Source organism: Ricinus communis, chromosome 1, assembly GCF_019578655.1.
Source record: "Ricinus communis isolate WT05 ecotype wild-type chromosome 1, ASM1957865v1, whole genome shotgun sequence".
In the NCBI taxonomy this organism is placed as follows: domain Eukaryota; kingdom Viridiplantae; phylum Streptophyta; class Magnoliopsida; order Malpighiales; family Euphorbiaceae; genus Ricinus; species Ricinus communis.
In genome coordinates this window covers 8,820,704-8,836,243 of record NC_063256.1, presented here as the reverse complement: position 1 = coordinate 8,836,243, position 15,540 = coordinate 8,820,704, and the positions used below count along the sequence as shown (strand labels likewise).

General features: G+C 32.2%; 4 protein-coding genes and 1 long non-coding RNA gene across 5 annotated transcripts; 1 reads left to right on the top strand and 4 right to left on the bottom strand.

Moving 5' to 3' along the window:
• Positions 1-567: 567 nt before the first annotated feature.
• LOC125370735 lies at positions 568-3,355 on the bottom strand. Its single transcript, XR_007216832.1, has 2 exons — positions 3,184-3,355; positions 568-1,118 (listed from the first exon to the last, which is right to left on the bottom strand). It is a non-coding gene; the product is annotated as an uncharacterized LOC125370735 (long non-coding RNA).
• LOC8265924 (putative pentatricopeptide repeat-containing protein At1g02420) lies at positions 709-3,165 on the bottom strand. Its single transcript, XM_002515185.4, has one exon. It carries the CDS (start codon positions 3,060-3,062, stop codon positions 1,587-1,589), a length of 1,476 nt encoding a protein of 491 aa, XP_002515231.3. The 5' UTR covers positions 3,063-3,165; the 3' UTR covers positions 709-1,586.
• Positions 3,356-3,362: 7 nt separating the features above from the next.
• LOC8265925 (pectinesterase inhibitor 5) lies at positions 3,363-4,672 on the bottom strand. Its single transcript, XM_015716838.2, has one exon. It carries the CDS (start codon positions 4,670-4,672, stop codon positions 4,136-4,138), a length of 537 nt encoding a protein of 178 aa, XP_015572324.2. The 3' UTR covers positions 3,363-4,135.
• Positions 4,673-6,839: 2,167 nt separating this feature from the next.
• Positions 6,840-8,865, bottom strand: LOC8265926 (galactinol synthase 1). The gene is made up of 4 exons (XM_002515187.4): positions 8,382-8,865; positions 7,760-8,080; positions 7,511-7,645; positions 6,840-7,416 (listed from the first exon to the last, which is right to left on the bottom strand). The coding sequence occupies exons 1-4, from the start codon at positions 8,709-8,711 to the stop codon at positions 7,192-7,194; spliced, it is 1,011 nt and encodes a 336-aa protein (XP_002515233.2). The 5' UTR covers positions 8,712-8,865; the 3' UTR covers positions 6,840-7,191.
• A 3,340-nt stretch (positions 8,866-12,205) lies between these two features.
• LOC8267294 (Golgi apparatus membrane protein-like protein ECHIDNA) lies at positions 12,206-15,063 on the top strand. Its single transcript, XM_002515188.4, has 6 exons — positions 12,206-12,393; positions 12,678-12,734; positions 12,833-13,036; positions 13,137-13,196; positions 13,356-13,482; positions 14,632-15,063. The coding sequence occupies exons 1-6, from the start codon at positions 12,379-12,381 to the stop codon at positions 14,718-14,720; spliced, it is 552 nt and encodes a 183-aa protein (XP_002515234.2). The 5' UTR covers positions 12,206-12,378; the 3' UTR covers positions 14,721-15,063.
• Positions 15,064-15,540: the final 477 nt, after the last annotated feature.

The window sequence follows — 15,540 nt, the reverse complement described above, 5'->3', positions numbered from 1 at the left end:
TTATTAGTTAATATAATATTAAAATATAATTAATATATTATTTTTTAAAATAATTATTATATAATTAGAAAACTAATTTATTATTAATATGTTAATTAATTAGAATCAATATTTAATTAAAAATATAACTTATTAATTAATAAATTAATAAAAAATTATAAAATTATACAAACCTGAACTCTGTGTCAAAAAAAAGTACACATCAAAATAGAAATCTTATATATAAAAAATTAAGCACATATCAAAAAAAATTTAAATTTTAAGCCTAAATAAAATTAATATATATATAACGCTTTCGAAGCATGATTCTAAGTGGGCCCATCGCCTGAAAGCCCGGGCATCTCCCTATTGATTTAGTCCACATCTCTAGATATATATATATAAATCAATATTTTTAAGATAGAAAGAACCAGAAATAATACAAAAAATGCTAAAAACAAAACATGCAATACTCACTCAATACTAAAAAAATATTTGTCTCTCAACTATAAAAACTTCACACTACATGTTAATTTCTTTTCTTTTACCCTAATTTGTAATTCCTTCACAGAAATTTTAAGCTACATGTATGATAATTTGTCTTATAAACTGTATAAATATTATAATTTATGATGAATGGGTTCTTAGGTGAAACAAAATTAGTGTTATCTGCTAATAGAGTAGGCTGATGAATTGGAGTGGCGTATGCATATTGAGGAGCACCACTCATAAGCATCAATTTCAATCAGATACAATTAAATTGAATTGACATCCAATGTTAAAGAACACAGCAGAGAACGCTCGACTAAAATAGAAACATTGATACCATTGTAACGAGGAAGACTTCCCCCTTCATAGGGTTGCCTCCGGAAATACAGCATGATGTTGAGGCATCACTTCCATAAGACCAGATAGCCAAATTCTCTAGCTTCCTCTAATGCCAGTGAAGCGCACGTCTCGAGTCAGAATCATAATGCAACGACCAGAGCCAAAACCAATGAATGAATCAAATCAATTGGCATCGAGCTACAACTGTAGGGAATAAGCAACATTTCAAAGGTATCCCCTTGCTATGATTCGAACTTAGAAATTTTCAACTTGCTGTTGGCCATAAATATTTGGTCTGGCAGACACCAAATCTGATAAAAAGAGACAAATTAGCCAAAGATAACATAGGTTCAGATTCATCTTTCTATTACCCAAGAAGAAATCTGATAAAGAAGTCGACAGAGAGAGGACATAATTCTCAATTGTTTCAGCTGATGCAGATCGCTATGGTCTTCTGCGTCTCATGCTTGTTACACAGGTACAAGCAGAACAAGTTTCAAAGGTGACAGAAGACAATTTGTTTCTGTTGATACCATTTGGACGCAAGCAGTTTCAGGCGATAGTCTAATACTCTATTGCTTCCTCGGAATGCCGTTCACCAAGGAAGAAATCTTCACTATTTGCTAAAAGCAAAAGAACAGAGAGAACCAACAATATTATGTTTTCTTGGGAGGCGCTGTTACAGTTCAATTTCATGCAATGACTAATTGCAGCTCAGTATTCTATGTTTAACTGGGAAGTGAGTCTATGTATGATGTCTCATTAAGGTGTTCTTCTCGTTAAGGAAGTTGAATTGAAGACCCAAAAATAGCCATCTTCTTCTGCAAGTTCAGGAGGGCATCGTGCTTGTTCACCAATTCCATGAGGACTTTGATCCTCCTAAATGAGACATTGCTTGGCTTATGCCCTTTCTCTATCATTTGCAAGAAACACTTCTCTGCTTCCACCAACTTCCCCATATCACAAAGTAAATCAAACAACACATCTGACACCAAAATATAAGATCCAAAACCCTTCTCCACCATGTCATTCCACAGTGTAAGTGCCATCTCCACCTTTTCATGCTTTCTAAACAACCTGATCAGAAACATACAGGACTGTGTGTTAGGCAAGCACCCAGATTCCATCATTCTCCGATACAAACTCCACGAGTTCCTTAAATCATTTGACCAATAAAATACCCTAAAGAACAAATTATAAGTAGTAGCATTTGGACTTAAACCTTTACTTGCCATCTCATCCATCAAATTTGAAGCATCACCAAGCCTCTTAGCAATACAATAATTCCTTATAACAGCATTATATGCTGCAACATCTGGGTAACACCCATATTCCTTCATTTCGTTCAATATATCTCTAGCTTTATCAGGTTGACCGACCAATCCCAGCCCCCCAATAATACTAGTATATGTTATCACATCTGGTGATATATCCTCCTCTCTCATCTTCTCAACCACCTTATAAGCTTTCTCCATTTCTCGATCCTTACAATAAACATCAATCAAAGAATTGTACGAGACAACATCAGGTTTAATACCCAATTCCCTCATTTCCTCAAAGAACAACTCTGCTTCCTCAGATTGTTTCCAACCCGACAAAAGTATATTAAATGTCTGCAAATTAGGCTTAAACTCTTTCTTTAACCTATGATACACATTTCTAGCATCAGTCATACTCTTTTCTTGACATAAAGTTCTTAACAAAGCATTAAAACAAGTAGTATCCAAAACAGAAACAAACTTTTTAAACTTTCTAAAAGATTCAACAGTCTGTCTAACAGAACACAACTTAGCAACTCTAGCTAACACAATTTGCATAGTTCTTGGAGAAATCAAGAAGCGATCTTTTCTCTTCATTTTAATCAGAACACCCCAAATATGATCAAATTTACGACTCCTACCAAGGATATAAAGTATAGTATCTAAAGAATAAGGAGTGTGATAAAACCCTTTTCTATTATCAGTATAATAAAAGAATTCAAGTGCTTGTAACGGGTTTCCATGGCTAAACCTGACTCTTTTTAGTACCTTATCGATTAAATCGTTAGAAAGAAAAATCCCAGTTGATGTTAACGACTGTTTAAGGTTTTGAACTGAGGATGAGGATGTTATGATTCGGTAAACAACTTCTACATCATCGTTTAGGGAGGTGGGGTTTGTGCTAAAGAAGAGGTTAGCGAGAAGGGAAATTGGGGTTTTAGAAATGTACCTTGAATTCGATGGAAACAGGAGAGGTTTAAGAATCATTGTTATCATTATCGTCCCTTGTATTGTTCGACTTTTGCGATTGATAAGAGGAATGGAAAATGAAGGATTTGATTAGAAAGAATGGCGCTGCTGCCTAGATAGCTAACACTACTGAATACTGAGAACTCACCGTACGATACCAAAGAGGCTGTAGCACTGCTATTACCGATACTGTCAAACGACAGCGTTTGGTCAGACCAAAAAATAACAAGTACTACTGCATTTCGTTGAGTGTGATGCTTGCAACTGCCGAAGCCCATACCCATAGTAAGTTTTCGTTTTGAAACTGAGTAAGAATAGAAAGTTTTCTGAACCACTGAACTAACATACCTTTACTTTGAAGTTGTTTTCCAATCTAAGTAGTTTAATTTTTCAATTTTAATATTAATTTCTACAAAAATAATTGATATAAATTTATTAATGTCGCTATATATAACTCTAACTCTGATGATAATAATAATAATAAAAAAATTGAATTAGTATTAAAGTTATTAAGTTCTAACAATTAAAAATAGTGTTGTTTAAATAAATAAATTTATAACTGAGATTCTTCTCCAATATTTTTTTTTTCCATTTTTGTTAGAATTTAGATGAATTAATAATCTAACCTTTTATTATCTCTTACTCCTTTTTCTCTAATATTTATTTCTTCTTTTTTTTTTTATTGTTTGTTATAATGGGTGAAAGCATCTCAAGACTTAAACTTTAGAATTTTAAATTAAAATGACAAGAAACTCTAAAGTGGTAGAAATAAGTTTTATCAACTCTAATATTAGTTTAACTTCCTTTTTCTATCATTGAAATTGTAGTCATAATAGTAATAGTAAATCTTGGTTGATTATTTTATTAGAGGCTAAGACTGAAATTAGTAGTAAAATATATTGTTAATATTTAAAAAAAAAAATAAATGCATTACGATGGAAATCCATGCAGAACACTGATTCCTCTTGTATACATCTTGCAGGACTGTTGAATGGGTATGAGAAGTTCTCTTGTATTTTTTGGCATATCATTTTCCCCATCACTAATGAATTATCACATTTATTAAAAAAAAAAACATAATTCATAATAACCTCAGCTGTTCATGAAAGAAGTCTACTAATAATTAATAAAGTTATTTCAGTCAACTTAAATATTTCATGGTTATCTTTAGACACAGGACACACAGCAATCGGGTCATCCCTTCTGTAAACATTCTCACAGTCCACCACTCTGTTAAATCCCTCTCTGGTATAATTTATCACATCCCAGTAAGACCTGACGCTTGATGAACTGAATGCTTGCTGGAACATCTCTGACGCTTGACGATAATCGGATTGACACAGGACAATTCGGTTCTTTCCTACAGGATCACTGCTTCCGTTAACCATCCCATTAATTCTTTCTAACGTATCTCTTGCTTTTTCCAAAGAGAATATAGTTGACAGTGTTGCTAATCCGTAAATGTCAGCCGTACCACTACGTAAGTCGCCATTAAAACTTGACATACAGAAGCTGTAATCCTGAGTTTGCCTGAAAATATCCTCGATTAGAGCTTGATCACCTTTTGTTTCGATGAGGAAGATGATCATTAGAAGGATGATGATTAGGGAAACTGGACGAAGAAGAAGAGAAGCCATTTCTTTTTCACCTTAGTGACATGTCAATCATGTTAAATATATAGATGAAGCTGTGCTGTGTGTTAATTAGTTTTAAGGTAAGAAAATCAAGAACTTAGCAAGTAAAGATCATTACTTTTTCTGGGGAAATTTTTCAGAAGAATTCGGATGAATACAGCAGATTCTATTGATATTGGATGTATTCTAATTGATCATTACCTTATCCTCTATTTTATCATTAAATCTATGCCTGAAAATTGCTGCCAAAAATCAAACAAAATTCATTGTTGGTCATTCTTTCTATCTATGTAATATACTATGCGACGCAGGTCAATCAACTGCCTGAATCAAAAGTATTTTTCACAAATTTGTTATAAATTGAAACCATTTTTAAAACAAAAATTGAAATTATTTGTCTATTTTAGATGAATGCGAATAAAGATTATATTTACTGCTTGAGATTTATGTCTCATTATAAAATACTCAAATCTTTTGCCATTAATTTATTTATTTGGTGCATTATACTGCAAGTTGGTAAATCAGTCCCTGAATTTTACAAAGAACCTTTCCTTTTTCTTCTTTAATATAAATAGATTTAATCTAAGCCGTTGGTTAATCGATATGGGTTTTAATATGATTAACAAGAATTTGTAGAACGGATTATGTTATACTGGGAAAAGATTAGTTATGGTGAAATATTTTGAACATGATCTCTGCCCTCCATCGAGACCCAAATATCACAGTTATAATTCCTATGCTATTATTTTATATACAACACACTACTCTTAACCCTAAACAAGGTTACTCATCAGAGCAATTTCTGATAATTTATCCGTTGTTACCAGATACAGCATGCAGACCTACTGCTCCAATCTTCCCGTAAATATTATTACTAGATCCAAACGTCCTATTTTCTTTAAGGAATGGTGATAACTGAGAAAGGAATCTTGAGATTTTGCCTGAAGTTTCTTGCATACGAGTAAGGACCGATTGGCATTTGCTTTTGGTTGATGGTTAAAGAGATAGGTCGTAATGAGAGGAAGAATACTATAATTTCATCTGTGTATTTTTTTTTTTTTTTATCTAGTAATTTAGAGCATTTCAGATACATCACTATGAGTAATAAAATAATGTTATCTGTATATTTTTAAATATTTATTGATTTTTTATTAAAATAAAATAAAAATTAATTAAATATTAATCATGAGATGGGTATGTCAAATATGTTTCAAGGAAGTGACACTATATAAAATCTAAGGTAGGAAAATTGATAGCTCTTTTTTGATTGAGGTGATTGCAAATCTTTTTCCTTTTCCTTTCTTTTTCTCCCCGCTTTTTGTTATATTTCTGGTTTAACATTATACAGAAGAATTCAAATGAGGCAGTCCATTTCTTCTTTGCATTGAAACAAAAATAATAAGGAACAGCTACACGACACACATCCGAGGATGAGAAATACTTGTCATTTCTAGTACAACGATTGACAACTATTCAAGATAACTAGAACCTTTATTTGCTATGCAGTCAGCATTAACATTAAAGTTGGTCTACATGATTGCCACAAACTATTTTAGAAAATAAGAAAAAAAAAAAGAATAATTTAATAAATCAATCAAATGGAGGAACACTGGGGTTTTATTTATCACTTGAAAGAATAACAATTGAAAACTAAACTAATCAACAGAAACCAATTAAGCCTGTTCTTTTTCTCCCTCTTGTACTCCTAATTCAAGTGTTTGGTAAAACAATAATTAGTTTGAACTCTTTCTTCTTAAAGTTTAGGAGGGTCTAATTGGGTGGCTGCCTGGCAGCTAACAGCATGAGTAAAAGATTAATCGGATCAGCCTTTATTGTCCCAAGTATTTAACTAATGGAGAGACCATCATTTCTTTCCTTGGACTCAAAAGCAATTTAAACAAGCTAATATTTTTGTTAATAGAGATAACCTTAACAAGTTTCTAGAGAAAGAGAGGTATCCAGAACATTTTCTTATTGTTATTAGACCAATCTAGATCTAATTATTAGAATAACATTATTTTCTGTAAATTTGATTAAAACATAATTTTTGATTTTATAATTTGTTAATAATTTTATATCCGATTAGATTATAATTTTATTTAGTAATTTTATTTTTAGTTCTATCCGAATTTCTGAAAGATGCACATATATAATATTATAAGAGCAAAAGAGAAGAAAACAATTATTTTTCTTCAAATAATAGTATATTTGCAATTCACCATTCCTCCATGAGATTACATACATTTTCTAACACAAACGCTAACAACAGAATATACATCCCAACATCCACGCCTCTGTTTCCTTGACCATGACTCGCTCTCTAGCATGGCAGGACATGCATACTTTAGTAACAAGAAAGAGGGAAAAAAAATAACGAAGAGAGGAACAAAAGCTTATTCCTCTTCCATGATATATGACCATCATCATCACCCCATTTCAATGTGGAAAAGGAATTTTTGACTCTCATTTCTACATCTACAATTAGTTGCTTTTCCTCTTCTACTGATCGACATCTTGCATCTTCAAGCAGCTGATGGTGCTGTGACATATTGAACAGCACCAGCCTCGTAGAGAGCTGCGATGAATGGCTGCAAGTTCATTGGCTCAGCATCACCATCTGCCGCTGGCTGTTTCTTATAGTCAAGTGATTCATCATTGTAAACGTCCCACCATTTCTTCACCACCATCTTTATGTCCTCCCTCTCCATATTCTCTTCTTTGCCAGTATATCTCCATGGCTTAGATCCCTGTTTATTTTTCAGCCCAGCAAAAAGTTAATGGCAACCACCTTAATATAACCCAAAACTGAACATGGATAAATTGATAGTAAGAAGCACCCACCGCTGCGCAGTAGTGAACAACTTTCACCTTGTCAAGCTCAACATTCTCCGGATGACGCCACAACATTGCAAGAACAAGATTATAAACAACAGGAATTGGCTTATAAATATCCCTAAGGTACATGTTCAAGAAATCCTGCCCATTGCCAAAATTTGATACAGACAAACGTTTTGTTAATCACCTCAGTCCCTCTTAAACAAAACGTAAAATAACCACTAAAATCATACCGAAAGAAAATTCTAAATATACCTGCTCCGCAAAGGGGGTAGGAGGTGTGATCTGGACGGTCTTTAGAAGATCATGGTAAGTGGAGATGCTAGGCTCGAACACAAACATTCCGGCATTGAAATAGAGAGATGGAGGCTGACCTAACTTGGCAGGCCACTTGACTCTGTCGGGGCACTGCTGGCAGTAGCCGATCTTATATTGTGGAGTGTGGCTCCATGTTTTTTCGCAGAAGCAATCCATTACTGCGTAGAAATGTCCATCAGGCAAATCGAAAAGGTGGTCTATGTTATCAAAAACCTGGATGTCCCCGTCTAAGTATATCATCTTACTGTACTCGACAAACTGCATGACAGATTAAACAAAGTATTAAAACAGCACTAAAATAAAACGAAACTGTATGATCAAAGAAGGGAAAGACATAGTACTACTACACGAAAAATGATCATAGACTGACAAAAATACCCTCAGTAAAGATCAATAATGAGATACAAACAAGCAGGGGTATTTCTACCATTAGAATTGGAAGGCGCTGAAACTGAGGAATGCAAGTAAAACTCAGTCACGCTAGATTAACACGTCTGACGATAACAGAAGGAACTAATAAAACACGTGTAGCACAACAAGAGATAACGTAAGTACGTACCTCCCATATACGGAGCTTAGAGTAATTAATTACATAATATGCCATGGCAAACTGGGTCTGGTTTTCGGGTGGGTAAACGGGTTCGATCTCTCGGACTATACAGCCTTGTGACTCGAGAATCTTCCTATGCTCCTCGGGGACATCAGGTAAGACTGCCACCACTAATGGGTAAGCAGTTTTGACTTTTCTTAAACCTTTAGCCAACCCAACAACGCCTTTAATGTAATCTCCATTGCCAGCCAAGAAAGTAACATAAGCCCGGCTGGGCAAAGTGGGAGGTTTGGTGAAACTGGCGGGTTTTAGTGCAGCATGAACAAGCTCAGGAGCCATGATCAGGACGAGAAAGGCGAGTGAATGATAGCGGTGAGACTTAGGAGAACTGAAGAGAAAGCTGGTGAGATACAGCTAGAGAGAGAAAGAGAGAGCTGTACTGACTGTTGTTTTCTTGGGCTAGTTGCGAGAGTTGGGGATGGCGGGATTTAAATAAGAGTGAAACGCAAGTGAAATTAGAAGAAAATGATCCGGTGCTATGGGTGCGAGTGCCTTACACGTGTCCATATGGAAAGATCCGACGGTGGAGCTGGCGGTTCCAGGAAGGATCTGGATATAGGCCTACATTAGTTAAATGGAAGACACTAGAACAATGGCTTTCTTTAGAAATGGGGTAGTAATCCTGTGCGCCTCCGTGCAGGTGATAATAAATTAGCTAAGCAGTCAGCAATGCTTTATTTGGACGGTTGGATAAAAATTAGAAAACAAGTAATTTACGAAGATTTATTTTGTTAATTAATGCATGAAAATAATGGCCAACCTTTTCGTATCTTAGCAGAATTACCAAGAATTTTCGAAATCCCTAGTCCTATTTTAGTAACTTTGTTCATGTATTTATTGATCCAGTTTGGTTAGTACCATAAAACGTTCATGAAAGAGAAAGGAAGGATCATTGGTATTGTTCTATAACCTTCGGGAAGAGATGATTCATGGGTAAAGAAATCAGTCGCCTATGACACAAACAAGCTCTTTTAACGGCGTTGTCCTAGAAATAAGGACAACATAAAGAAACAGACAAATTCCTAAAGATGATTGCATCAGCAATGGTGAATCCACGTGGGTTCACGGGTAATGCAACCACTTCTCCATCCTGCTTCTGAATTTTTAATACATACTCTATTTTACTTTTATCATATATATTATCGAAAAAATACCATACATCACTCTATTAGTATAAATGAATCGATTGCTTACATATTTGAGATAAATTATTTAAAATTATTCAATGTTAATATGAGCGTGAGCTATTTAAGTAGTTTAATGTGTCGGATTTACTTAAAATATACAATTGCCGACTCATCAATTTAATAAAAATTAAATTTAAAAGATAATATATGAATTATAAAATTTGAAATTTTATAATCTCTTTTTAAGTCATATAAACACTTTTCTGTTATATATATTTAAAAATATATAATTTTATATCCGCCACTGAATTTGCTTGTAGAGGAATCTCCATTCCCTACTCCTAATATTTTCTCCCTATACAATGCGCTTCACTGACCTTTTTATTATTACTGAATGAAAAATCAAAAAAGCTTACGTTGCTACTGTTGTTAGTGGCAGTTCTGTGATTCTGTTTTTAATTTATTGATAATTCATGTATAAAATTTAATTTAACAAAAAATACAAAAATAACCATGAATGACAAAAGCAATTCATTGGTTTGTTTTATGACAAATTACTATATTGTGATTTACTCCGTTAATAATTTATTGTCAAATATTACTAAAATTATTTATTGACTCTACATGGTTTTATATTTTTATACTTCTATACTCTGTTTGTCTTTTAATATTTTGAGGTAAAAATTAATATTTTATAAGATACTTCTTAATTTAAATTAGATTTTAATTTAATAATTGTTGTTAACAGCTAATTAATTATCACATTTGCAATAAATAATAAGAATATATATGTATTTATTTAGAAGAGAATTCCAGTAAACTTGGACTCGTTAATTTTACTTCTACTCTCAGCTGGAATTCTAAATATAGTCCCCGAAGTTGTAGTAAAAGAGAGTGGAACCCTCTTCATGGATCAAGAATTGCGTATGTATGAGTATGAGGCGTAGATGTGGGGACAATTGCACAAGTCATGTGATTCTGAAGGGTTCCATTGCATCACATCTCTCCCATCTTTGCCATGTCACTGCCTAGACTGCGTATCAATGTGTATTTCTTTGTTATTTAATTTAAAACTTGGCCTAGAACTCTACATGTGTATAGCATTGTGGTTCCCTCATTATCATCTTTGAATTTCCATTTCCTTTTGCTTTTTTGAATTTTGATTTATTATACTTAATATAAATTATATGAGGTATTACTATTTACCTTATATTTTTTTTCATATATATTAATTATTCCCTAATATTTAGAGATTTTATTTTTTATTCTTTTATTTTATAATTTTATACTTAAAACTTATTCTATCAAAATTCTCATTAAATAACTTTTAATTAGATTTTATTTTATGCTATTTGCTTCCAATTTTCGTTGTAAAACATAAAATTGTTTCTTATAGTTTATTTATTATACTAAAATCTGTTTCTCTAAATTTTATATAAAAATCAATTTTATTATTTATATAAAAATAATTTATTAGTATTCTTTAATTATTTTAATTTTTAACATAATCTAATTCTAGTACAATCTTAATATTTTTTAAAAATTACATTATTTAAAATATTAAAAGTCATTTAAAGTAATATTTATTTTATAGGAATTAGGAATATTCTGGTCAGCCAAAAATAAAATACACCTTGATTAAGGAAAATACACTATAATTAAGAAATATAAATAAAAATATCACTTAAATAATAAAAGTTTATTACTTATATATTTTCAATTACATTACTAAAACCATTATAGTCCCCGTAGGAATCTTCTGGTCAGCCAAAAATAAAAATACAGCTTGATTAAGGAAAATATCCTACAATCACAATTTGATTCTTTAATTTTTAAATAAATTTAATTATAAAATATTAACAAAATAATATCATTATTATTATTATTATTATTCAGTTCTGCCATATTCTATGAATATATCTATACAAAAAATATTTGAATGCCATAAAGGATTCAATCAAAAGCTTCAGATAGAGAATTCAAAAATTATGCCAATAAATTAAAAAACTTTAATAATAACAAAGAAAGCTTTATTTATTTACCAAAATAAAATAGTATAAAATAAAAGAATTGTTATCAATCTATAGGAAAATCGGTGGATAATAATAACATATTTGATAAAAAATTAATTAAAGAAAATAAAATGAAGAGGCAATTAGATTTACAAACTTGATTTTATAATTGAAATATGATAATAACGGTTGTACAATATATAAATAAATGACTAAATTTTTTTAGTTTTATAACGACTGTAAAGAGATAATTTATGTGTCATGTAATCTGCGATTTTAGATTTCCTATTATTAAAAAAAAATCCATAAAATAGTTTATGAGTTATGATTATATGTTAATTGTGAGTGGATATCTTTTGCAAGTGGACTACAGTAAGTCCCACAGCCTTAAAACATGGGAAATTATCCTGCAAAAGATGGAGCATCACTCTTACCATGAAGTAGTGTTTGTTGGAAAAATAAAAAAATATTTTAAAAACTCTCTGGGCTTACAGCCCAAAATGGGATGAAGAAATTCCATCCATAGAAATCATTATCAGGCCTAAGAGAGCCGAAAAATAAAAACCTTAGACGTCCGTATACGTAAAGCCCAATGGACAATCTTGTTTTATTTAATTAATTATATTTCACATTGCTTCGTTTTACCGGTAATCGGCCAAACAGTCAGCGATGCTCCTACTGAATAAACAAAATCTCAAACGATGTCTTAACTCCACAAAGATCTAATTAAAAGAAGTGAATTCCAAGTTTAAAAAAAAAAAAAAAAAAACAAAGAAGTGAATTCCTTCTATATATAATAACATCCCAATGGATTTCAATCAGGTAAAATCATACTTTTCTCTTCAGATCTATAAAAATCTCTGTTTTTTTCTTTTTGCTTCAAAATCAGCTCCTAATCAATGGGTTTTTTTTTTTGTTTTTTAATTTTACATTTCCAGAAAAAGATCTCTGATTAAAAGTTAGCAGTTTTTAGCTTAGCTCTGATTGATTTTTATATCATAGGTCAATCAATAACAAATTTTATAAATACAAGTTAACAATATTGATTTGTTAAGAACTGGTTTTAAGAACTGATTTTCTGTATATGTGTTTGTTTGTTTATGCAGCCAGTAGGGCAAAACTACGCCAATCCAAGGACATGCTTTTTCCATGTCATTTTCAAGGTACTAAAACATGTCTTAATACTTTTGTTGTGATTATTATTTGAATTTTCAAGAATCAGCTCCACATTTTTAAGGGTCGATGTGATAATTTTTGGCAGGCTGCAGCTCTGGCATTTTACATACTCTCAGCGCTCTTTGTTGATAGTTTTGTTATCATATTTGTGGTGACTGTTATTCTCGCTGCCCTAGATTTTTGGGTAGTGAAGAATGTGAGTGGCAGGATTTTGGTAGGACTTAGGTGGTGGAATGAAATTGATGACCAGGGCGAGAGTGTCTGGAAGTTTGAATGTCTTGATCAACAGGTTCGATATTATATGTTGATGATTAGTTTTCCTTAGTTTGCATACAATTTTAAGCATCTCATGTTTTTAACTTGTGCAACTTCCCTTATTGTTTGTGCAGTCATTGGCTCGTATGAACAAGAAGGATTCATGGTTATTTTGGTGGACACTATACCTTAATGTGAGTAGAAATTGTGTTGACTGTTTCATGTAGTTATCACTAATCACTAATATACTTTTTGCGACATGAGTTTCCATTGCAGTAATGTGCTAAGCTGTGAATTTTGCAAAAGAAAAAAGAAAAACTTAATGAAGGTGCTTCGCTAATGTTTTGCTGCAGGCAGCTGCTTGGATTGTCCTTGGAATATTTTCACTCGTAAGGTTCGAGTTTGATTATGTCCTGGTAATAGGAGTTTGTTTGAGTCTCGGTATTGCGAATATAATTGGATTCACCAAATGCCGCAAAGGTTTGGAACTTTATCACATGCAACTTTCAATATTATTATTGTTATTATTACTATTCTAATGCCATGCTGAAAAACTGTTTTGAATGGCTTAAAGTGTGGTTATTTCCTCTTTGTTGATTATTCTCTCATGTCGGCATACCATGTTTCAATGTGTTTGCTTGGGCTAGGACTTAAAATTATGGTTTGAAATACTGCTTTTTCTGGAGTCTTTAATGCCACTTTGAGTCATTTGCCAGAACAGACTTGCTGGCTACATATGGTACGTATAACAGTATATTCTGGGAAGTGGACCAACTGCTGAGAATTTATGTAGACATACATGATTTTACACAAGTAAAAAAGGATAATATTAAACTGGAGCAGAGAAGGATAGTAATCAGGAAACTTAAGTATTGCCTATCTCTCTTTTGTCTTTGCCATTGGGGTTTCAGACTTTCACTTCGCATTATTTATATATAGTTTAAAGCATCACTAAAAGAATGATATCCTTAGCTGTACTGCATCTATCCATGTGCAAATGATCATAGATTTTTTGTGCTTTTAGTACTTCTTTTATAGTTCTCATACAATCAAGAATACTGAGCTTTAACTTTGATTTGTTTTCCCTCTGAGCCCCCTAACCTCATTCCAATTAATACTCAAGCTGGGTTGCAGGATTTCCACTTTTGCAAAGTCTGGAACTGATCTATTGCATAATGAAAAATGAACATCTACACAATTTTATTTTCTGCACTTATCAAATCCTGAGCCTGAACATTTGGACTGGGCTAGGGCTTGACCTAGGTTTTGGAACCCCAACCCTTCTTGGGCGCATCTGGCTAGATAATGGTTAAGCTTGCTATTTTTTTAACCTTCTTCTTCTTTTTATCTGATTATCTGGTATTTAAGGTCTTTTCCCGTTTAATCACTGAAGCAAAGAAAGTTACTCTGAGAACATTTCAGCTTTCCATTGTAATTTCCATGGTAAATGCTTGTATAGTAGTACAGGTGGAGTTCACTTGGTATACATGTATCTGTTATTACCCTCATGTAGTTCACTTGGCATACGTGTAAGGTGACAGTTATTAAAAGCTTGATATGTTTTATGTTTCCTCTTGTAAGATTATCTATGCTCTTCCGGTAGTGAATAGTGCTTTTGTCCATATTCAGATGCTAAGAAGCAGATTCAAGCATTTGCCTCCCAGACTATTGCATCACATTTCTCATCCAAGATACAGTCTGCATTCAGTGTAGTGTGAGTTACCTGATCTGGAAGCAGAACCAAATACATGATTATGTTTGCTTAACTAAGATGGCGTGGAACAAGTGAGGCAACACTGTTTTAGAGTTTTGACATAATCTTCTATAGAAATACACAGCACTTCTTTGTATTCTTGTGGTGGCTTGACGGACAGCAATACCAAATTTCTTTTTCTTTTTTTTTTTTTTTTTTTTTTGACGTTATAAAAACTGCGAGGAATGTAATATAATATAAGGTTTGAATCCCTCACTGCTGGTATGGACGAACTGTACGTACATGTTGACTTTGTTAGAAAAACTGACACGTGGCAGTGGATTTTTTTATATTTTGTTTGACCTTTATACCCTTTGTAAAAAAAAGTTTTGATACCTTTGAATTTTTTTTACATTTGACCCCTCTTTTCTTTTTTTGTATATTTTTTATAAATTATTACTTTGATTCTCTAACCTTTTTAAGAGTTTATCTACTTAGAATTGTGAAGTAAAACCATATATTTTTATGATCAAATTTAAATTTTCATCATAAATAGTTAATTTTGTTAACTATTTTATTTTAAGTTTTAAACTGGTGTGTTTATTATGTAGTATATTTTCTTATATATAAAATAAATGCATTGTTTTAGAATTAATTAATTTTTTTACTTTTAATTATATAAAGTTGATTTACTATTAAACTTTAATAAACATAATTTGTTATTATCATTATTTTGGTAAATTAAGCCGTTTTGTCTCATAAGAATCTATAGCCAGCAACTCTTATTACTGTTTTGCCATGAATTGGGATTAGGTTGGGAATTCAACGGAAAAGTAATGCAAATA

Excerpts from the sequence above, each read along its gene's own strand:
- LOC8265924 (XM_002515185.4), bottom strand. The coding sequence starts at position 3,062 with ATGATAACAATGATTCTTAAACCTCTCCTGTTTCCATCGAATTCAAGG.
- LOC8265925 (XM_015716838.2), bottom strand. The coding sequence starts at position 4,672 with ATGGCTTCTCTTCTTCTTCGTCCAGTTTCCCTAATCATCATCCTTCTA.
- LOC8265926 (XM_002515187.4), bottom strand. The coding sequence starts at position 8,711 with ATGGCTCCTGAGCTTGTTCATGCTGCACTAAAACCCGCCAGTTTCACC. Across the intron at positions 8,081-8,381 it reads CTAAGCTCCGTATATGGGAG|TTTGTCGAGTACAGTAAGAT; the intron begins GTACGTACTTAC and ends TCTGTCATGCAG. Across the intron at positions 7,417-7,510 it reads TTGTTCACTACTGCGCAGCG|GGATCTAAGCCATGGAGATA; the intron begins GTGGGTGCTTCT and ends AAAAATAAACAG.
- LOC8267294 (XM_002515188.4), top strand. Across the intron at positions 12,735-12,832 it reads TTTTCCATGTCATTTTCAAG|GCTGCAGCTCTGGCATTTTA; the intron begins GTACTAAAACAT and ends AATTTTTGGCAG. Across the intron at positions 13,037-13,136 it reads TTGAATGTCTTGATCAACAG|TCATTGGCTCGTATGAACAA; the intron begins GTTCGATATTAT and ends TTGTTTGTGCAG.